The sequence below is a fragment of the Vulpes lagopus genome, chromosome 5, assembly GCF_018345385.1.
Source record: "Vulpes lagopus strain Blue_001 chromosome 5, ASM1834538v1, whole genome shotgun sequence".
NCBI classification, from domain to species: Eukaryota; Metazoa; Chordata; class Mammalia; order Carnivora; family Canidae; genus Vulpes; species Vulpes lagopus.
The window spans coordinates 62,264,330-62,287,730 of NC_054828.1; the positions used below are offsets into that span (position 1 = coordinate 62,264,330).

The 23,401-nt window shown below is 45.0% G+C and overlaps 1 protein-coding gene across 1 annotated transcript in view; it reads right to left on the minus strand.

The window, feature by feature from the left end:
* Nucleotides 1–19,048, minus strand: part of RASSF3 (Ras association domain family member 3) — a 68,822-nt gene extending 49,774 nt beyond the window's left edge. Inside the window, exon 1 of the mRNA XM_041755513.1 lies at nt 18,811–19,048. Within this exon, the coding sequence (XP_041611447.1) occupies nt 18,811–18,921 (111 nt within the window). The 5' untranslated portion in view covers nt 18,922–19,048. The remainder of the gene's footprint in view (nt 1–18,810) is intronic.
* Nucleotides 19,049–23,401: the final 4,353 nt, after the last annotated feature.

The window sequence follows — 23,401 nt, forward strand, 5'->3', positions numbered from 1 at the left end:
TAACATTTTAGTTCACATAAGCCATTCTAATACAATACTCCTTTTCATACAGCCAGCATTTCAAATTAAAATGGACACAAAATGTGAGCAGCTACTAAACCTGCCATGTGGGCAGCCTGGGTGGCTCAGCGGGGGCAGCCTGGGTGGCTCAGCAGGGGCAGCCTGGGTGGCTCAGCAGGGGCAGCCTGGGTGGCTCAGTGGTTTAAGCGCCTGCCTTCCGCCCAGGGGGTGATCCTGGAGTTCCAGGATCCTGCATGGAGCCTGCTCCTCCCTCTGCCTGTGTCTCTGCCTCTCTCTCTCTCAATGTGTGTCTATCATGAATAAATAAATAAAATCTTTAAAAATAAATAAATATATCTGCCATGTGTATTATCACATCACACATTTTCCAAATCTAAAACGCACCACAGAATTTCAGGGACATGAGGACGTGCTTAATGAAAAGAACAGGAGTCACTAGAAAAATACTTTTTTAAAAAACAAAACTTCCTAAAATTGCACATTGAAGCCTGTTCCTTCTAACTAATAGCAGAAAACCTCACTCTTCACATTAAAAGGAACCATTCCACCCAGTCCATACCTTTAGAGTTACAGTGAGTCTTCCTAAATTATCCAAAATCCCTCAAGTATTTAAAAGTCCAATTTTAGGGGTCCCTGGTTGGCTCATTGGTTTAGTGCCTGCCTTTGGCCCAGCGCATGATCCTGGAGACCTGGGATCGAGTCCCACATCGAGCTCCCTGCATGGAGCCTGCTTCTCCCTCTGCCTGTATCTCTGCCTCTCTCTCCCTCCCTCTCTCTCATGAATGAATGAATAAAATCATTTTAAAAAATAAAATAGAAGTCCAATGTTAAAAGAATATCTTTCCCTTGGGTCTTGCTGAAGTATCTCCTAAAGTCTGTATGAAATTAGAAACAGGGATTCCTGGGTGGCGCAGCAGTTTGGCGCCTGCCTTTGGCCCAGGGCGCGATCGTGGAGACCCAGGATCGAATCCGTCAGGCTCCCGGTGCGTGGAGCCTGCTTCTCCCTCTGCCTGTGTCTCTGCCTCTCTCTCTCTCTCTCTCTATGACTATCATAAATTAAAAAAAAAAAATGAAATTAGAAACAGATGAAAGTTCTAAACGAATTGCTCAGATTAAAAATAACTCTTCTCAGTAAAGACAATAATGAATCCAGTTAACCATCCCACTCACAAATCATTCCATACGGCCTCTCTAAAGCAAAGACCCCTAACCCTCAGGAGTTTTCATTCTTGTCAGGAAGGCGATACTTCAAGATTACCTGTAGCAATCAGAGGACAAGACACTGTAGGAAAGAAATGAGCCTTGAACTGGCCATCCATGGATCGGTGAATGGAGAGGCTGAGTGAGGCACTCTATACAGGGTGCGGGCAAGGGGACAGAAGCCTCTGGAAGCCTCACATTTGGATGTATTGTATTAGACAATAGACTCTGATGGTTTTTTTGTTTTGTTTTTTAAAGATTTTATTTATTTATGAGACACACAGAGAGAGAGAGAGAGATGAGAGAGAGAGAGAGAGATGCAGAGACACAGGCAGAGGGAGAAGCAGGCTCCATGCAGGAGACCTGATGTGGGACTCGATCCAGGGTCTCCAGGACCAGGCCCTGGGCTGAAGGCGTTGCTAAACCGCTGAGCCACCCCCGGGCTGCCCAACTCTGATGTTTTATAATAGAATTTAACTTGCTAAAAGAAATCTGGAACATTTACCTAGCAACAGTTAATGCAGACCAACTGGAATAAAAGAGACACTGGAAACAAAAGACAAAATTTAATCTTCCAAAGGAAATGAATATACTTCCTCACCCCCAAGTAGGAATGCACACCTGCCCACAAGCACTCATTCTTCAGGAAACTGCCCCCACTGCCCTAGCATTCTCCCTCAGAACAGGACTCTCATACATTCATCCTGCCCTATTTTGAGGAATGTGGCATTGCTGGTGGGCTTTCTTAAATAGTTCTTGACACTGTTTAAAGCTCCTGCAATCTAGAAGTTCAGAACATTTAAGTGTTCCCTTTGGCTTACATGAAACCCATTCTTGGCTGTCACTATACATGGACGGATTTCATAAACCAGCCAGGACTCCCTTGATTTCTTTCCCAAAACATTTTCCCTCTTTAGGAAAAGAAATAATTCTGGGGATCCCTGGGTGGCTCAGCGGTTTAGCACCTGCCTTGGTTCCGCCAGGGGTGTGATCCTGGAGTCCCGGGATCGAGTCCCACATCGGGCTCCCTGCATGGAGCCTGCTTCTCCCTCTGCCTGTGTCTCTGCCTCTCTCTCTCTGTGCCTCTCATGAATAAATAAATAAAATCTTAAAAAAGATTTTATCTTTGGGCGCCTAGGTGGCTCAGTCGGTTAAGCATCTGTTTTGGGCTCAGGTCATGATCCCAGGGTCCTGGGATTGAGCCCCAAGTAGGGCAGACCCCCTACAAGGTGGGGAGTCAGCTGCTCCCTCTCCCTCTAACCGTCCAGGCTGCTCATACTCTTGTTCACTCCCTCTCAAATGAATAAAAATACTCCTTAAAAAAAAAATCTACATATTCCACTCATTTCTCAAACACCCATGACTAACCAATTCACTTAAGTTCAACCCCACCCAACCAGATATGACCTAATGCAGCCGTTTCCAAACTCATTCATTTGGCATCTCAATACATTTCATGGAATCCCTTTCAAGACTTTTATCCCTTTTAAAACTTTCCCTCCAATCAGGTATTCAGCTCTAGAATCTATTAACCATTAACTTCCAGAGTTACTTCCTTCGGAACAAGGTACAGGCCTAGGACCCAGGTCTCCTCATCCCCAGCCCAGTGTATTTTCCATTTCACCTAAATAGCTCACTTTCACATGACACAGAATTTATTACCATTGGTTTATGATTATATCCCCTGAAATAAACATGTTCCATTGCCTTCATCCAACTTCTTTTTCTTGATTAGGATTCTGATACACATCTGATCAAATGAAAACTAGGTGATCAATTAACAACGAGGACAGGGTACCTGGCTGGCTCAGGGGAGCATGTGACTCTTGGATCTCTGGGCCGTGAGTCAGAGCCCCACATCAGACATGGAACCTGCTTTAAAACAAACAAACAGGGATCCCTGGGTGGCGCAGCGGCTTGGCGCCTGCCTTTGGCCCAGGGCGCGATCCTGGAGACCCGGGATCGAATCCCACATCGGGCTCCCGGTGCATGGAGCCTGCTTCTCCCTCTGCCTATGTCTCTGCCTCTTTCTCTCTCTCTGTGACTATCATAAATAAATAAAGATTTAAAAAAATGTTTAAAAAAAAAAAAAAAGGTTGAAGCCTTTAAAAATAAATAAATAAATAAAATAAAACAAACAACCACGAGTGCCTGGCTGGCTCAGTTGGCCGAGCATGTGACTCTGGAGCATGAGGAGTTGTGAATTCGAGTCCCACAGTGGGTGCAGAAATTACTTAAAAATAAAAACTTAAAAAAAAAATCAAATGGGGCCCCTCCCTGGGTGGCTCAGGTCATGATCCTGCAGCCCCAAGATCAAAGAGACTGAGCCCACACCAGACTCTCTGGTTAGTCTGCTTCTCCCTCTCCCTCTGCCCTGCTCATTCTAATGAAATCTTTTAAAAAAACTAAATTTTTTTACAGAACAACAGACCCCACTCTGTGCCCTGTGACAAGTACCACTCTACAATGAACGTATAGTGGTGAACAAGAGAGACCGTCTGCGCTTGTGAAGCTCACAGGATAACAGGAAGGCTTAAGGACCACATTTACTTGAAGCCCCCAACGCATTTGTTCCATACTGAGCTAGAACATCATCCTTCTCCAAAGCATCAGAGTGCTTCATGAACACCATTCATAAGGTAACTTAAACTTGCTGCTTAGATATAATATGTTCAGGTCCCCAAACACAAATCACTACCTTGCAGCTAAAAATAGACCTATGGTGAATGAGCCAGGGGAATACATTCATTTTTCAGTAACTATCAAGTGTCATCTCCAATACGACCATAGGTTGAGAATTTATGACACAATATATATTAAGAAAACAATTTTATAGTACTCTCTAAACACGCTGGTGATGTAGTCATATTTGCAATTATAATCTAAGAGTATTTCCACACACATTACTTTACTTAACTCCTCTAGAATAACTGTTTTAAAGATTAACAAGCTGATACTCAAGAAGGAACCTGTCCAAAGCTAGAAAGGAAGTTCAAAGAAAAAGAAAGGAAGTTCAAAGAAAAAGAAAAAAAAAAACAAAAAAAAAAAAAAGAGGGGAAAAAAAAAAGAGGGGAAAAAAAAAAGAGGGGAAAAAAAAAAGAGGGGAGAAGTTCAAAGAAAAGGAAGTTCAAAGAAAAAGAAAGGAAGTTCAAAGAAAAAGAAAGGAAGTTCAAAGAAAAGGAAGTTCAAAGAAAAAGAAAAAAAAAAACAAAAAAACAACAATTTGGATACCTGGGTGGCTCAGTGGTTGAGCATCTGCCTTCTGCTCAGGTCATGATCCGGGGGTTCCTGGGATCCAGCCCACATTAGGCTCCAAGCAAAGCGGGGAGCCTACTTCTCCCTCTGACTCTCCTCTCGCTCTCTCAAATAAATCTTTTTTTTAAAAAATTAAAAAAAAAAAAAAAGAGGGGAGAAGTTCAAAGAAAAAGAAAGGAAGTTCAAAGAAAAAGAAAGGAAGTTCAAAGAAAAAGAAAAAGAAAAAAAAAACAAAAAAACAACAATTTGGATACCTGGGTGGCTCAGTGGTTGAGCATCTGCCTTCTGCTCAGGTCATGATCCGGGGGTTCCTGGGATCCAGCCCACATTAGGCTCCAAGCAAAGCGGGGAGCCTACTTCTCCCTCTGACTCTCCCTCTCGCTCTCTCAAATAAATCTTTTTTTAAAAAAATTAAAAAATAAGAGACGCCTGGGTGGCTCAGTTGGTTGAGCGTCTGCCTTTGGCTCAGGGCATGGTCCTGGAGTCCCAGGATCGAGTACCCCATCAGGCTCCCCTTCAGGAGCCTGCTTCTCCCTCTGCCTGTGTCTCTCCCTCTCTCTGTGTGTGTCTCTAATGAATAAATAAATAAAATATTTTTTTTAAATAAAATATTTTTTAAAAAATAAAGATTTAAGGGCAGCCCCGGTGGCACAGCGGCTTAGTGCCGCCTGCAGCCCGGGGTCTGATCCTGAAGTCCCAGGATCGAGTCCCACGTCGGGCTCCCTGCATGGAGCCTGCTTCTTTTTCTGCCTCTATGAATAAATAAATAAAATCTTTAAAAATATAAATAAAAATAAAAATTTAAAAACAACAAACACTTCACTAGTTTCTTAACCTGTACATAAACTCTTAAGTAAAAGGGCAGCACTTGGCACAGGCCGGATCATCCTCCGGGCTGCAGAGCTGGGCTGGCCTGCTTTAAGGGGAAAAAGAAGTTGGTTAAGATGTTGATAGGTGGCCTCAGGCTTGGTCAGGAGACAACCACCCCTTTACTAGAAAACAAAGGAACTACAGAGAGAATCAAAGCGGCTTTTAAAAAAGGGGGGGGGGGCGGGGGATGCAGCCTCCAGGAATGAAGCTTCTTCCTGAAGAGGACACTGTGGTCAATAAAACCAGAGACAAAAAAAAAAAAAAAGAGAGACAAAAAAAAAAAAATTAAAAAAAAAAAAAAAAAACCAGAGACACACCTAACTTCGCACTACCGGTCATTCTTTGGCTCCACATCTCCCATCCATGGTCATTCAGTTCTCCACTCAGCTCAAAACTCAAATGAAGTCTGTGACCACATAGGGAAAAACCTTTTAAAAATAAATAGCTAATTTTTTCAAAAATTTTTGCTAATATTTATCACAGATTATGTGCCAGGCATTGCTGGACTTGCCCAAGACACCAGCCTGCCCAGATTTAAACCCAGGCTGCCTTACACAGCTGCTGGTCATCAATCAAGAACACACCCCCTTGTAGCCCGTAACAAAATCCAGTTCCCCTTTTTGTTTTCAATAGGCCTCACCTCAAAAGACCAAGATCCACTGTTAATTAAAATGCTACAGAACCACCTCCAGGGAAAATGAATTTTAAGTTGGTTTGCTGATACTGGTGCTATGTTTGCCTTTTTGAAAGGTACTACTTTGCCCTACATGACCTACCTCCACTCCTCTGCACCAAATAGCAGGAATAATTATGCTTTCAGTACAGTTCCTAGAACACATTTCCCCTGCCAGACAGAGACCAACAGGACAGCCAAGGATCAAACCCCATCGGAGCGCAGCACAGCAGCAGCCCCACCACCGCACTCCCTCCAAAGGCCTGCACAAAGGCCAATGCTGGTCATTAGAGAAAGCAATTTTCAAACTTCAGAAAGATCTGAAAGGGCAGTAACTTCCCTCCAAAGGAAAACTGGCAAGAAAAAGCTATCCACAAGCCTGTTTAAACAAACAGAAACAGACCTTAAATGGACAAAAATAATATCATTGTTGCTTTAAACCACCTACATAATATGTACATTTTCCCATAGCTGGGAAGTCACTGACTAGTCAAGGATCCCTGACTTCACCTCTGCGATGCCATTAAAACCTGAAATCTGCTGAAGGTCTAAACCAATAAAACTGTAATTGGTTTAATGTCTCCTCTCCAAGTTCTGAGATTAGAATCGAAATAGGGGATCCCCGGGTGGCTCAGTGGTTGAGCATCTGCCTGTGGCCCAGGGCATGACCCCGGGGTCCGGGGATCAAGTTCCACATCGGCCCCCAGCGTGGAGCCTGCTTCTCCCTCTGCCTGTGTCTCTTCCTCTCTGTGTGTCTCTCATGAATAAATAAATAAAATCTTAAAAAAGAAAAATTAGAATTCAAGTAAACCAACTGCATTTTAATTCCCTTCCTTGGAAAGCTCCATCAACTGTAAAATACCGTGGAATGCTAAACTTCATTTTTAGTACTGGTATTTGTTTCCTCCTATGAAATGCATACAGCTATTCTGTTTTCTATTTTCATACAACTTTTTTGGGTTTTGGTTTGCTGCTTGAGAACTGTGATCAGATACACATAAATTTCTAGGACTTCACTGGCAAAATATCAAAAAATATTCCTTGAAACAAAAATGTATAAGAAATTTGAGTGTATTTGTTTGAGTTGCCTACAATTATGAGGACTGGGGCCCCTGGGTGGCTCTCAGTGGGTTAAGCATCTACCTGTGGCTCAGGTCATGATCTCAGTGTCCTGGGATGGAGCCCCCTCCCTATGGGCTCCCTGCTCAGTGAGGAGACTGCTTTTCCCTCTGCTCCCCACCCCCCTACTTGTGGTGTCTTAAATAAATAAATAAATCTTTAAGAAAAAAAAAAGAATATGAGGATTAAGGATGGCTCATAATCCAAAGTCAGAAATAATGCTTTACATCTCTTTAAAAGATTCATTTAATTAAAATATTCTGAACAAGGGGCACCTGGGTGGCTCAGTCCATTAAGTGGTTACTGGCTGCCTTAGGCTCAGGTCGTGATCCAGGGTCCTGGAGTGGAGCCCCAGTCCTCAGCAGGGAGTCTGCTCCTCTCCCCTTCCCTCCCTCTCAAAAAAAATAAATAAAAATGTTAAAAATAAAATATTAACAAGAAAAAAAATTAAATGAGGGCAAACCAGGAGTTAATCAGATTATAAAAGATTAAACAAAAAATTTTCGACACAGGCAAGGCTTAAAGTAGACGGCAATGCCAGATTCCATCTAATTGCAAGGTTTCAACAAAAGACAGTAAGCTTGTAAGTAAACAGTATAAAAATCCTCTTTGTAGGTAGAGTTTTTAGTTTGTCCTACAACCCTTTTTTCAATACCTAGTCTGTTTATAAAACAGGTTCCTCTGAATTCTATCGGGTGGCTGGAAAACTGGCACTAAATTTACTGAAATTCAAAGATAAGCAGGCATGTTCCGGCATTTTTTTTTTTTCTTAACATGGTTAGTAACAAAACACATCATCCAGCTCCCACCCTCTGTATTCCACGGTGTATTCTTAGGACACTGATGCTTTCTTAGTAATGCCTTTCCTGTGTCATAATTACAGGAGTAAGGCAAGTTTTCTTTGCTCCAAGTTTCAGTGATGTCAGCCTGAGACACACTCTAAAGTATTTCAAAATGCCAGAATATGTAATGTCCCTTTGGAACAAACAGGGCAAGTCAAAAATAACCTGAAGTTTAGCTGACCGCAAAAAAAAAAGGAGAACCAGCTACCCAGCTAAATATGCACAGGGCTCAAGAACTGTGCTCTCGGGAGACTTCCTGCCCACCTCGAGTGGTCAAAGGCCATGAACAATGCTCAGAGCAAGAGGAAGAGCCACTCAGAAGTACAGAAAGACATTAAATTTACTGTTAAAGGAATACAAATTAAATAAAAATAAGGTGCCTTTACAAAGTTTTTCCTCTATGTTTTTTTTTTAAGTATACTGTAGGCCCACTGTGAGGCTTGAACTCGTGAACCAAGAGTGGCATGCTCTCTGGACTGAGCCGGCCAGGCGCCCCAGTGTTCCCTCTATTTTAATGACTATACCCAGTGGAGCTAAGGGCACAACAAACTAGTTATGCCACCTTCAGCCCAGGGCGTGATCCTGGAGACCCAGGATTGTGTCCCACGTCGGTCTCCTTGCCTGGAGGTCTCCTTGCCTGGAGCCTGCTTCTCCCTCTGCCTCTGTCATGAATAAATAAATAAAGTCTTAAAAAAAAAAAAAATCTTAAAAAAAAATTGCCATGCCATCCCTGCCAAGCAAAATTCCATTTTGTACATCTATCCTGAAAAGCTAAAATTTCAGGAAAGGATGGAAAAGGTTTCTCGTTCATAATGTTCACCAAATTGTTATGTATAGGAGCAAAAAAAAAAAAAAAAAAATCAAACAAAAAACCAGCAACATTTCAGTTTTCCAATATTTGGAAAATAATGCCCGTTCAATAAAATACAAGGCAGGCTTGAAAAGGATAGCTGTGCTAGCTGAAATCATTCAGCAAGAGCTCATAATTTTTTTAAAAGATTTTACCTATTTATTCATGAGAGAGACAGAGAGAGAGGCAGAGACACAGGCAGAGGGAGAAGCAGGCTCCACACAGGGACCCCGACGTGGGACTCGATCCCAGGACCCCAGGATCATGCCCTTAGCTGAAGGGTGACACTCAACCGCTGAGCCACCCAGGTGTCCCAAGAGCTCATAATTCTAAGTTTAAATAGCAAGATTCAAATTTGTTGGGGCCGAATTTCTTAAAAAACTAAAAATATAATTACCATATGATTCAGCAATGCCACCTGTGGGTTTATACCTGGAAGAGCTGAAAGCAGGGTCTCTAAGAGTTACCTGCATAGAGGTAACTCTGCAACTCTGCAAGAGTTACCTGAACCCATGTTCATCACAGCTTTATTCACAACAGCCAGGAGGTGGACGCACCCAAATATCTGCTGACTGATGAATGGATGAGCAAAATGTGGCATATACACACATACAGTGGAATATTCCACTCAAGGAAGTATCTATCACATGCCACAGCATGAACCTTAATGATCTTGCACTAAGTGAAGTAGCTGGTCACAAAAAGATCAAAATACTGTATGATTTCCCTTATATGAGAAATCTAGAATAGTCATAAGCATAGAAACAGAAAACAAAATGCTGATTTCCCAGAGTATTTGCAGGGGAAGGGATCCCATTTTACCGGAGACAAGAGTTTCAGTTTCCAAGATGAAAAAGTTCTGGCAATTGGAGACATAACAATGTAAAGGTACTTAACACTACTGAATGCTTAAAATTGTCAACAAAAACTGTTTAATGGCAAATTTTAGGTTAGGTGTATTTTAACACAATTTTTCAAATGGGATTTAAAAACTCAGTATGATTATATGTACAAAAAAGACAAGAGAGGGGCACCTGGTTGGCTCCATCCATACAGCATGCGACTCCTTATCTCGGGGTCGTGAGTGTAAGCCCCACATTGGGTGCAGAAATTACTCTAAAAAATAGACAAATAGGGCAGCCCTGGTGGCTCAGTGGTTTAGCACCCGCCTTCAGCCCAGGATGTGATCCTGGGGACCCGGGATTGAGTCCCACGTCGGGCTCCCTGCATGGAGCCTGCTTCTCCCTCCACCTGTGTCTCTGCCTCTCTCTGTCTCTCTCATGAGTAAATAAATAGAATCTTAAAAATATATATATATAGACAAATGAAAAAACTATGAAACAATTCTACAAAATAGTATTTGGAATAGGACAGTAAGATATTGGACCATTTTCCCCAAAATTATATGATGCAATTTTTATAGTACTCTTATTATCAAAAAAGCATACTGCTATAGGGACCCATAAAATCTTAACACATTTCCAGTAAAAATGACATGCTTGGGATCCCTGGGTGGTGCAGCGGTTTGGCGCCTGCCTTTGGCCCAGGGTGCAATCCTGGAGACCCAGGATCGAATCCCATGTCGGGCTCCTGGTGCATGGAGCCTGCTTCTCCCTCTGCCTATGTCTCTGCATCTCTCTCTCTCTGTGACTATCATAAATAAAAATTAATTAATTAATTAAATTTAAAAATGACATGCTTATGAAAAATTATTTTTAGGGCAGCCCTGATGGCGCAGCGGTTTAGTACCACCTGCAGCCTCGGGTGTGATCCTGGAGACCCAAGATCGAGTCCCGCCTTGGGCTCCCTGCATGGAGCCTGCTTCTCCCTCTGCCTGTATCTCTGTCTCTCTCTCGCTCTCTCTGAATGAATAAATAAATATATCTTAAAAAAAAAGAAAAATTATTTTTAAAAAAGAATTTTATTTATTCATGAGAGACAAAGAGAGAGAGGCAGAGACACAGGCAAAGGGAGAAGCAGGCTCCATGCAGGGAGCCTGACGTGGGACTCGATACCCAGACCCCGGGATCACGTCCTGGGCCAAAGGCAGACACTCAACCGCTGAGCCACCGAGTGTCCCAGACATTTTTTCTTTTTTTGGCTATACAAAACAAAGATGGGAGCCAAATTTTGGACTAAGATCTTGTTCTTTACATGGATGAGAAATGACCTATACAGACTACTAGAGAGAGAGAGAGAGAGAGAGAGAGAGAGAGAGAGAGAGAGAATGAGCAATAGGAGGGGCAGAGGCAGAAGCAAACTCCCCGCCGAGCAGGGACTCAATCCCAGCACCCTAGAATCATGACCTGAGCTGAAGGCAGACACTTACCTGACTGAGCCATCCAGGTGCCCCTAAATCTTTTTTAAATATTTAATTTTTAGTAACCTCTACACTTAACATGGGGCTCAAACTTACAACCCCAAGGATCAAGAGTCACATGCTCCACTGACATAGCCCACCAGGTGACCCGAGACTTACAAAGTAAACAGCAGGTTTCTGTTTTGTTCACCAAAACCCCAGCATCAGCCTAGTATATTGAGAACATACCATATACATGGAAATGAATTTAGAAAAACCACCTTCGCGATTTTAACACACACTTTGCCTAACCCACATTAATTTCATGAAAAACACCTTGCTGACTGCTTTCTCAACCTCTCAAACCCAGATCTTCTCAATCTATCCTTCTGGTCTCCAATTCCCAAATTCATCTTTCCTCCTCTAATTATCTCACTGTTCAGCATCTGGGAAAAGAACTGAGTGCTGCAATATATAATTAGTAAATTATTCTTAGCTGACTGAATCATGTAGCAGCAGTTAGCAATTACAGTCCATAAAATGTGGATCAACTCTTGTTTTAATATTCTATGAAGTAATAACCCCCATCCTCTGTAAACTCAAGGCAGAGTTGCAGTCTGAAATACCATTAGGGCAGTTTTATCCTATCAGCTCATGTATCAGAAAAAAGAGAACTTCCCCACACACAGGTTTCACAACCTCAAAATGCTGGTATGCATGACCCAAGATAGGGTGAAAAACTATTCCCAACAGTAAAGGGCAAGTTCCCCTTCACGCAGAGAAATCTTCCCAGAGTGCAAACCCATCTGCAGCCACTGCAGGAGGATGGAGATCGAAACCCCTGGCAAAAAAAAAAAAAAAAAAAGAAAGAAACCCCTGTCAAGAATTAGCTGCTCCACTTTAGCAAACAGCACTGTCCAGCAGAAAACAGAATGTGGGCCACAGAGATAAAGTTTAAATTTTCCAGTAGCCATGTTAAAAAACAAACCGGTAAAAATTAATTTTATTTAACTCGGAATATCCCAAATATTATTTCAACACGTAAGCAATATTAAACAATCACTATGATTTTTCTTTTAAGATTTTATCTATTTGCAGAGAGAGAGAACACAAGCAGGGGTAGTAGCAGACAGGTGGAGAGAGAGAAGCAGGATCCACCCCGTTTTCCACCCCCAACCCCTCAGCAGAGGGGGGAGCCTGATGCGGGACTCGATCCCAGGACCCTGGGATCATGACCTGAGCTGAAGGCAGAAGCTTGACCAACTGAGCCACCCAGGGCCCTCACTGTGATATATTAATATTCTCTTTTTCTTTCTCTTGGAAATCCAGTGTAGTTCATACTTCCAGCACCTCTCAATTCAGGGCAGCCACATTTCAAGTGCTCAACAGCTGCAGGAGGCCAGTAACTACTGGACAGTCCAGTTTTGGAATGATGGTCACTTCTAGTGCTGCGTGAGCGGCACAGTCGGTTAAGCATCCTACTCTTGGTTTCAGCTCAGGTCATCATTTCATGGGTCCTGAGATCCAGCCGCATTCTCAGCAGGGAGTCTGCTTGAAGATCCTCTCCCCCTACCCCTCACCCACTTGCACGTGGGCTCTCACACACCGCTCTCTAAAATAAATAAATAAATCTAGAATGGTGGGCTCTTTTATTCGTAATATTTTTACACGCATATCACATGTCAATCATCTTTTATGAGCTCAGGCATCTTTCCTACTGCATATCTGGCCCTCTCCATTAAAAAAAAAAAAAATTACCAAGTAACCAAAAACCATTTGACTAGCCACTGATAGCCAAACCAGAAGTATTAAGAAAAACCTGGAAAACAAACCTCATTTGAAAAAGTTTGGTAAACCCTGGTTAGTGGTATTCATATTAACTCTGTTTAATGCATTTCATATCCTCATGGATGACGAGGTTTCTGTTGGAACACAATCATCTATAGTTTCTGGACAGTTGTCAACAGGAAAATGTGACTTGTTTTACAGGGATACACTTCTCAGTAAACCTTTCCATCTAAACAGATGTACAGCTTTTACCACATTTTACACAATACAGGTGTTCCCTGAAAAACTGTCAACAGCTACAAGTTTCCTTTGCACTAAAGGAGCAGCTCTGTGAAAAAAAAAAAGAGAGATATTCTATTTGCTAGCTTTTTAAAAAATATTACTAAATTGGGGGCACCTGGCTGGCTCAGTCGGTGGAGCATGTGACTCTTGATCTCTCTGCTACCTCCTTCCCCCACCCCCGACTTATGTGCTTGCTCTCTCAAATAAAAATCTTTTAAAAATAAATAAAATCTTAAAAAATAAATTGCACTTTCCCTCCATAGCAAAAATGTTTGTAAAATAAATTCAATAAATTATTGAATAAATGAATGATGGGCTTTCTTAAAATAAGGGGGAAAATATATGAAGTGAATTTTGCCTAAATTAATAACATTTATTAACAATAGCATCTGTTTTTTAAAGGACTACTAATGTGTAAGATACTGTGAAAGCTATGGTCTAGTTGGGAGAGAGGGAAAAATTGTGTACATTTGTGTATAAAGGAAAACTCATGGTAGCAAGTACTGTGACTTCCAACCAAAATCAGCAGGCTTTCATTCCTTCGGGCACCTACGAAGCATTGAGCATTTCTTTTATGTCCTTGGTGAATATGGCAGTCTCGGTCCCCATTGAACCAAACATATTATAATTTTTACTATGAAAAGAGAGAGCAGGAGCTCCTGGGTGGCTCAGTGGTTGAGCATCTGCCTTGGGCCCAGAACATGATCCCGGGGTTTTGAGATCAAGTCCCACCCCACAGGGAGCCTGCTTCTCCCTCTGCCTGTGTCTCTGCCAATCTCTCAATGTCCCTCATAAATAAAGAAATAAAATCTTTAAAAACAAAAGCCAGGGACTATATCACCAAAAGACAGCTACCTATGTGGGCAGCTGGGGGTAGGCAAGAGCTGGTGCGCAGGGCTGAATCGGGGACCACGCCACAGTACAAATCACTTAGTCTGCCTTGGTTTTTTTTCTCCCAGAAAATGAATGTTTAAAAAAAAAAAAAAAAGAAAATGAATGTTTACAAGTATGACATGCACTGTCTGCCAAAGGAAGTCTAAAAAGAATAAGCACATTATTGGATATTTTTAGCTTTTCTTTTCATAAATGTTTTGTGTCACTGCTTTCTAAATAATTCCAAATCTTGCAAGTTGGCCAGAAGAAGAAATGGGGTAGAGCATGTATTGTTCATAGAAGAAGGGACTAATTTTCTCTTGAAATTGAGTTAAAGGAATGTCTTTGTGAGTCCTGCGCAAACAAACACAAAATTCCAGTGGATTAATATGTACCATGTAAGAACAGAATTTATCAGACATGGAGATGAAATGGGCAGATCACCGGGCACCAGGCAAAAGGACTGGTGGGAATGTTTGTATTTGACAATATAGGGATTAAAAATTAGTGCAAGAGTTAGTACAGCCAAAAATCTTTGAGGTTGTAAACCATTATTCTTTTACACACACACACACCTGTGACTTATCACCAAAGCCTCTAATGGACACACGGAATAAAACAGTGCAACTCATTACTGTTGATTCTAGCAGAACCAAACAGCAAGTTAGAAAAATATTTAAATTATAAGGAGAGTAATCACAGGGCGAACTGGAGACCTGCTATGTGAAGTCTCACAGGCCTGCCTTATTAAACAATTCTTCAGTATAACTTTTTTAGAAGTGTGAGTGGCTCGGAGACAATTTTAAGACTTCTTGACTATTCTGCTAAAGCAAAAAATGTCTCATTTCCTTATTCCTATTAACTCATGGTACCATTACTTAACTACCCAAGACTCAGGAAAAAAAGTGTTTACCATAGCTTTGGGGTAAGATTATGCCCCAATAGACGACATTAAATAATTTTGGCCCATTTCTACTCTTGGAAGTCTGAATGTGTAGAAAAGGAGAATTATGAGTTACAGAACCACCCACATTCTTGGTCCTGCATAAAACAGCAGCAGTGAATTCACAAGCGTGAATTATGGACACTTTAATGAATATATATGCAGATTGGGGGGGGTCAGCATTTTAAGGAACTCCTGAATTAGAAATGTCCATATTTGCAAAGAGAAAATCAAATTTTAAAATTTGGGGGTGGGGGGCTGCCTGGGTGGCTCAGTTGGTTAGGCGTCTGACTCCTTGATTTGGGCTCAGGGCTGGGAGATAGAGCCCCTGGGGACTTCCGCTCTGGGCAAGGAGCCTGCTTAAGATTCTATCCCTCAGCCCCCCTCTGTTTGCACACACACATCTGCACACATGGGCGCGGGCACACACACACGTGTTTTCTCTCAAAAAAAAAAAAGAAAAAAAACACGTGGCTGAGAATTAAAAAGGAAAAGTGTGTGGGCCCTTTGGTGAATCACTTAACAAGGCCTCACCTTTCAGTAAGTTAATTTTCCAGGGGGTTCTTGGAAGAATCACAAGACAGGGTACATCTGAAAACCTGTAATACGCCGATTATTATCAAGCCAGGAAAGCATGCATTCATACAACTAATAATCACTGAGCAGTCACTGTGTGTCTGGCACCAATGGAGGCCCAAGGTACAGCAATAAACAGGACTTCCAAACTGCCACAAAAAGACCACCTCTCATTCCGGTTTATATCCTCCAGGCAGGTTTTTAGGCCTTTTCCCCCTTTTTTTTTTTTAAGAGGGTACCAACATAAGGGAGATAACAATAACATTTTCTTTATATTCATATGATTTTTGTTTTTGTTGGACAAAAATTGGGCTAAGTTCCTTTGCTTGGCAAGAGAAGAAAAGAGATTCCTCATCCCCCACCCCTTTTTTCTCCATCCTAGATTTACCACAAACATCTTGCTTTCTATCTTGCTTTCTAGGACTACTTTCAGAAGTCCTAGAAACTGAATTTTCCTGGCTTTTTCACCAGGTGGTAAGCACCTCCCAAAAAATTACTATGATCAATAATAGACCTTATGACATCTCCACCTCTCTAGAGAAAGGAGAGGGGATCCCTTGGGTGGCTCAGCAGTTTAGCGCCTGCCTTTGGCCGGGGGCGTGATCCTGGAGTCCCAGGATCGAGTCCTGTGTCAGGCTCCCCACATGGAGACTGCTTCTGCCTCCCCCCCCCTCTCTCTATCATGAATGCATAAATAAAATCTTTAAAAAAAGAAAAAGAGAAAGGATAAATTTCACCTTATGCTGTCAGAAATGCTTATCTTATTATAATCACCAGCATAATAAAATGAATAAGGCAGGGCACCTGGCTGGCTCATGATCTCAGAGTCACAAGTTCAAGCCCCACTGGGGTAGAGATTACTTAAAATAATGATAAAAAGAAAATAAATAAAACAGGCATATCTATTAGCTTAGGTAAGAGAAGTGTTCTATACTTAGAATGTCTGCTTTTAAATTTGCAAGTTTTATACTTCTTTAACTCACAAATCTTATCAAGAATTTAATGCGCTCATTCAGTCACTTTAACCAAAGTGCCCACAAAAATTCAGTTTCAAATACTTCTGCCACCTGGCAATTAAGTCCTGTAACTCAGTACTTCGCGTTATTATGTTAGGAGGGGTAATACACAGGCCATAAAGCTTTGGAATATACGAACAAGCCCTTTAAGCTAAGAACTAGGTCTTGCTGTCCTGATTTTCACCACAATCCTTGAGAAAATATTACTGTTAGACCTATTCTAAAAGCTAAACAGGTAACATTATTTAATAAAGATGCTAGATTAGTGAGCAGAAACACTGTATATGTAAATGCAAAAAAAGAGATGTTTTTTACTTTTCAAAGCCCTACAACATTCTCACACAATTTTTTTTTTTTTTTTTTTTTTTTTTTATGGAACACCCCATACCTGGAGAATCTGAGAACTAGCAAGTTTTCTGGAGGAGAGCCACCTCTGGAACCCACTTCAAACTAGCACAGCCACCTCGGTCAAGTTCTAGTCAAAAGGTGACAGCAGTGTAACCGGCAGGAGAAAATACAAAGGAGAGGAGAGCAAGACAGGGGAGGAAGCCAAGAAAGAAAAAGCCAAGCGAAAGACACACAAGGAAAAGCAATTCTTCCCTAACCAACAGACACGAAACAGTATTTCTGCCTTCTAAGCCTCAGAGCAAACTCACGCTGTTAAAAGACGCCCTACTGAAAGATCAAGAATCAGCTATGAACCGAATGTTTGCAGATCCTCCTTGTAAAATTCAAACGATGAAACCCTAAAAGCAAAAGGGCTTGGAAGCGAAACCTTTGGGCAGAATAAAAGGCCACGAGGGTGGCCTCCCACGATGGGATCAGTGTCTTTTTTTTTTTTTTTTTAATTTTCAGGCATTATTTTTAAGATTTTGTTTCTTATTTATTCAAGAGAGACCCAGAGAAAGAGAGAGAGAGGCAGAGACCCAGGCAGAGGGAGAAGCAGGCTCCCTGCAGGGAGCCCGACGTGGGACTCGATCTCTGGACTCCAGGATCAGGCCCTGGGCCAAAGGCAGGGGCTCGACCTCTGAGCCACCCAGGCGTCCCTATCGGTGTCCTTCTAAGAGGAAGAGGCTGGCCCTCTCCCCACGGGCCAGCCCTTGCTTCACCGCCAGCAGCAGCCGCCTCCAAGCAGGAAGCCCAGGCAGGAAGGGGCCCTCGCCCAGACCCCAGCAGCCGGCCGGGCCCCCGGATCCATCTGCAGCCCCCGGCTCTGCGGCGGGTCACAGCGCCCGGCTACCGCCCCGCAGCCCTAACTTAGCGACCGCAGAGGGCGGCCCAGCGCCCCAGCCCCCCGGACTAGGGCCGCAGCACCCGCGCCCTGGACGGCGCCCCCGCCTCCGGCTTTGGGACTGAAGACGGTGAAAACACTAGCATTTCCGAATCCTAAAAAAAGAAACTTGACCTCAGAAAGCGGTTGGGGGGTGGGGGGTGAGGGGTGGGGGGCGGGGAATCCCTGGGTGGCTCAGCGGCTCGGCCCAGGGCAGGATCCTGGGGTCCCGGCACCGAGTCCCACACCGGGCTCCCGGCATGGAGCCTGCTTCTCCTGTGTCTCCCTTTCTGTGTCTCTTATGAATAAATAAATAAAAAGAAATCTTAAAAAAAAAAAAAACTTTCTGAAGTCTCCCAATTTGGGGACGCCCGGGGGGCTCAGCGGTTGAGCATCTGCCCCCGGCCCAGGGCGTGACCCTGGAGACCCGGGATGGAGTCCCACACCGGCTCCCCGCAGGGGGCCTGCTTCTCTCTTTCTGTGTCTCTCATGAATAAGTAAATTAAATATTTTTTTAAAAAGCAAGAAAGCGGCTAAGGTTCAAAGGAGTGGCGAGGAAGCCCCGGCGCTACTGCGCCCCGCGGCCCCAGGCCCCGCTCCGGTCCCGGGAGCACGTCCGCCGGCAGGGCTGGGGCGCGCGTGGGGGCGCCCGGGGGAGGCTCCGGGCCGGCGGGGCCGCAGCCGCCAGCCCCCCGCCCCGGCCCCTCCGAGCCGCGCTGCCTCCAAAAAAGGAAGACGCCGGCCTCGCGCCGCGCTCCCGCCGCCGGTGGCCCCCGGCCCCGACCCCCGCCCCGGCCCCGGCCCCGGGCCCCCACGTGCGCGGCCTCCGGGCGCGACCCCGGGCCCCGGCGGCCGCCCCCGCCCCGCCCTGCCCTGCCCGCGGCAGCCCCGGCGGCCCTCGGGAGCGGGGTCCCCGCCGCGCGGGCCACTCACTTGCTGGCCGGCGCGGGGCTTGCCCTGGGGCGCCCTGCGGAAGAAGGAGGTCCTGGCGGTGAAGAAGAAGTCCTCGGCGTCCTCCTCCAGGCTGCTGTAGCCGCTGCTCATGCTGCTGCCGCCGCCGCGCGCCGGCCGCCGCCCCGGGGCGCAGGCGGCCAAGGCAGGGGGTGCCGCGCCCGCCCGCCCGCCGCCACCCCCGGGCCGCCGTCCCGCTGCAGCTGCGGCCGCCGCTCACTCCGCCGCCCGCCCCGGGCCGCCGCCTCCGCCCCGGCCCGGGTCCCCGCCCTGGCCACCCGCCCCGGCCCCGCCCCGGGGGCCCCGCCCGGGAGCCCCGCCCCCGCCGGTGCGCCCCCCCGCTCCGCGGGGGCCCCTCCCCCCGGGTGCCCTCTTCTCCCCCCGGGGTGCCCCTCCCCTCCCCGGTGACCCTTCTCCCCCCGGGGTGCCCCTCCCCCCGGGTGCCCTCTTCTCCCCCCGGGGTGCCCCTCCCCTCCCCGGTGACCCTTCTCCCCCCGGGGTGCCCCTCCCCCCGGGTGCCCTCTTCTCCCCCCGGGGTGCCCCTCCCCTCCCCGGTGACCCTTCTCCCCCCGGGGTGCCCCTCCCCCCGGGTGCCCTCTTCTCCCCCGGGTGCCCCTCCCCCCGGGGTGCCCCTCCCCGGGTGCCCCCTTCTCCTCCCGGGGTGCTCCACCCCCCGGGTGCCCCCATCTCCCCCCGGGGTGCCCCTCCCCTCCCCGGGTGCCGCTTCTCCCCCCGGGGTGCCCCTCCCGGGTGCCCCCTTCTCCCCCCGGGTGCCCCCCACCCCCCGGGGTGCCCGTCCCCTCCCACCACGCGGCCGCAGGTGTGGGGGCGCAGCCGGCGGCTCCCCGCCGCGTGGGTGCGAACCCGGAACGCCCACTCGGGACGCCCGCGTGTGGCCGGGCCGTGCCCCGGGTCGCCCCCAACCTCCCGCGCAGTCCGCGGTGACCCCGGGGTCTGGGGAGCTGGGGAGCCTTGGGGAGCCTTGGGGAGCCTTGGGGAGCCCCGCCCCGCCCGGGCCGCAGCCTCGGCGAGGTGACACCCAGTAGACTTTATTCAAAAGAAAACTTCCTTTCTGGGCGCTGGGCGGAGGGGCGGCTCCTCCGGCCTCCCCCGCCGCGGCTCCCGGTCAGATAAGGGACGCCCCAGGTCGCCGGGACGTCGGCGGCCCCCGGTGGAGGCGGCGGGGGGGGGAGGGGATTCGTCCTACGGTTCCGGTATCTAGTAAGTAAATGTGCGTTTTCAGTGTCCCTCCCACAATCCTACAAGGCAGGGTTTCTGCGATGGGGTGATGGGTTCAAGGCACTCTATTCCCCAAAAAAAGGCATATTTTCTGAAATCCTACCAGTAGGTTAATCCTTTTATTTTTTTTAATCCTCTTTTAGAATGCAAAATTTTCTTCCTAGCCACCTGTGGGGACCATCTACACCTTGGGGTTATTGAACTGATTTAAATCCTACTAGTTTCCTACCGGAGATCCTGCCCGAAAGGACGCGGTCTTGAAGTTTCACCACCGCTGCTGCGGTGAGCTGCCTAAATTTAGAAGCTTCTTTCTTTTTTATTTTTTACTTTTTTAGAAGTTTCATTAAAAGAGGAAGAGAAGGGCTACCAAAGAGAATATTCGGCCATTATCCTGAAACTTTCTATGCATATTTCCTTTCGTCCTCAAAACAACTCTAAAGTAGTTAGGACTAGGGATCCCTGGGTGGCTCTGCGGTTTCGCGCCTGCTTTAGGCCCAGGGCGTGACCCTGGGATCCTGGGATCGAGTCCTGCGTCGGGCTCCCTGCTTCTCCCTCTGTCTGTATCTCTGCCTCTCTCTCATGAATAAATAAATAAAATCTTTAAAAAAATAAAGTAGAACTAAAAAAAAAAAAAGTAGGACTAATTTCTGCTCATTTTACACCCAGAGCAGCTGAGGTTTTTAAGAGGAAAGTAGGGACACCGAGGTGGCTCAGTGGCTGGGGCATTTGCCTTTGGCTCAGGGCGTGATCCCGGGGTCCCCAGATCGAGTCCGGCGTGGGGCTCCCTGCATGGAACCTGCTTCTCCTCTCTCTGTGTCTCTCATGAATAAATAAATAAAATCTTTAAAAAAAATAAAGAGGAAAGCAGCTGCAGGTGGTAGGACTGAGGGCCACCCTGATTTGCTGTTTTCTGAAGTCTGCAGCGCCCCTTCCAGGTCCTCAGCGTGGCCTCCAGTGGGCTGTGCCTGTTGGTGCACCAGTGACGGGAGAGCAGGCTCCTGACTCAACCTACCCGCAGGCGGAACTAAGCCTTGCAAACCTGCTCACCTTCAGGCGTACACACCCAGCTAGCAAAGCTGTGCACTACCCTCCCAGTGATGCACGGCTGCTGCGAGAGGCAGGCCTCGGAGTTACGGCCCATTTTGAAGATGCTGCAACCTTAATGCCTTCTTCCCAGCCCAGCCACACAGCTACTGAATAATTAGAGACCAGGAATTCTAACTCCATATCTTCTTACCCAGTCTAAACTGATTCCTGGTGTCATGCACATAACCCAATGTTTTAATTACTTTATGATAGATTTTTGGTTTTTGTTACTACATTCACATAATCTATATTAAATACCTCCAATTAAAAAAAATAATAAAATAAATAAATAAATACCTCCAATTCAAGACTAATGTGTAGGTTAAAGATTTTAAGTCCCTTATTTTATGGTGGACAGGGAAATAACCCAACATGGACTAATTAAAGTTTCTGAATATTCGGCAGAAAAATATGAAAAGGAAAACTACATTAAAGTGTTTTAAGATTGGGGCACGTGGGTGGCTCAGTGGGTTAAGCGGCTGCCTTCAGCTCAGGTCATGAGCCCAAGGTCCTGGGATAGCCCAGCATCAGACTCCCTGCTCAGAGAGGAGCATGTTTCTTCCTCTCCCTCTGCAACTCCCCCTGCTTGTGCTCTCTCTCTCAAATAAATAAATAAAATATTTTACAAAATGAAGTGTTTTCTGATCCACAATACCATAAAAAGGATTTTTTTCATGGTGTCATTTTTAAGTCCCAAAGGACTAGATTTTTATATCTGTCAGCACACCATCAGTATCAGTTATAACAAAGAGGCATAACTAAATAATGAAGTAGAAGCCCTACTTTTTCAGGCAACAAAAAGTAAAAAACGAAGGAAGGAAGAAAGAATTGGCATTCTGATTCCCAAAAGCATAATAATCATATTTCTAAATATTTCTGATGGTATTCTTGATTAAAGAATTTATTAAAATTTGGTTCATAAAATTAGAATTTGTAAGAATTCAAAATGTCACATTAAACAACTAGACATTTTTACCATTTAGAATTCAAGGAAGGGGGTGGAATAAATAAAATGTATACAACCAAGTTCAGTTTTGAAAGGACTTACTGTCAAACACAACAGGACTTCTAAGGAGACTCCATTATCATAAATGTTCCAGTAATATTATGAGAGCCTGATGATTTAAATTTATAGACTAGTAACCTTTTATTTCCATGTTAAATGGGGGAATATATTTTAAACAGAATAAGTATATGCAAAAAATACACAAATGCTTTGCAATTTTAATCATCCTGTACATCAAATCATTTTCCTTCAATCAACGTAAAAGGAGAGGCTTTAGTAAGGAACGGTTTAACCCTTCTTGTTCACGCAATAAATCCCTCCAGGAGAGGAAGAGCATGTGACTCTTGATCTCAGGGATTGTGAGTTTAAGCCCCACACTTAGGTTAGAACTTAACAACAACAACAACAAAAAAAAAAAAAAAAAAAAAAAAAAAAACAAGAAACAGGTGAAAAATAATCCTATAAATGTGATTAAATAAGTTCAAATCATTATTCAGATTCTTTAAGCACTATATATCCACAAATAGTGGAAACTCAAATACATATAATCAATGTAGAAAAAAAAGTTTTTGGCACTGATCACCCTTTAACTAAAATATATTTAAAAGTAAAACTCTTCTTTTGTTAACTTGTCCTAATAAAACACAAGATCATAAAGGAAAAGATTTCTAGATTTGTGTAAACTGCTTGGCAGGGAGTCTGCTTCTCCCTCTCCCCCTACTCCCCCCACCACAATCATGCTCGCTCATTCTCTCTCCCCCTGCGTGGGCCTCGATTTTGTTTATTTGAGAGAGAAAAAGAGAGAAAGAGAGCACGAGTGACCCTGGGATCAAGATCTGACCCCAAAGCAGATGCCCAACAGACTGAGCCATCCAGGTACTCCCTAAATAAATAAAATCTTTAAATAATAATCATAATAAAATTTTCACTCAGTCAACAAATATTTAAAGAGCACATACTATCTACTAAACACTGACCTCAACACAAAAGCTACATCACTGGATAAAACAGACAAAAATTTTTGTCCTAGTAGGGCATATGCTTTAGCGTGGGCTAGAAGGAGACAGGCAAAACAAAAGAAGACAATTACATAGTATGTTCGAAGTAATAAGTAGTCTTGCATAAATCATGGACAAAAGATAAAGAATGTTTTATAGAAACTTGTTGTCTAAGCTCTCCCTGAGAAAGTCACCATTCAGCAAAGCTATATGGGAGTTAAGGGAGCTGGCCATGCAGATATCC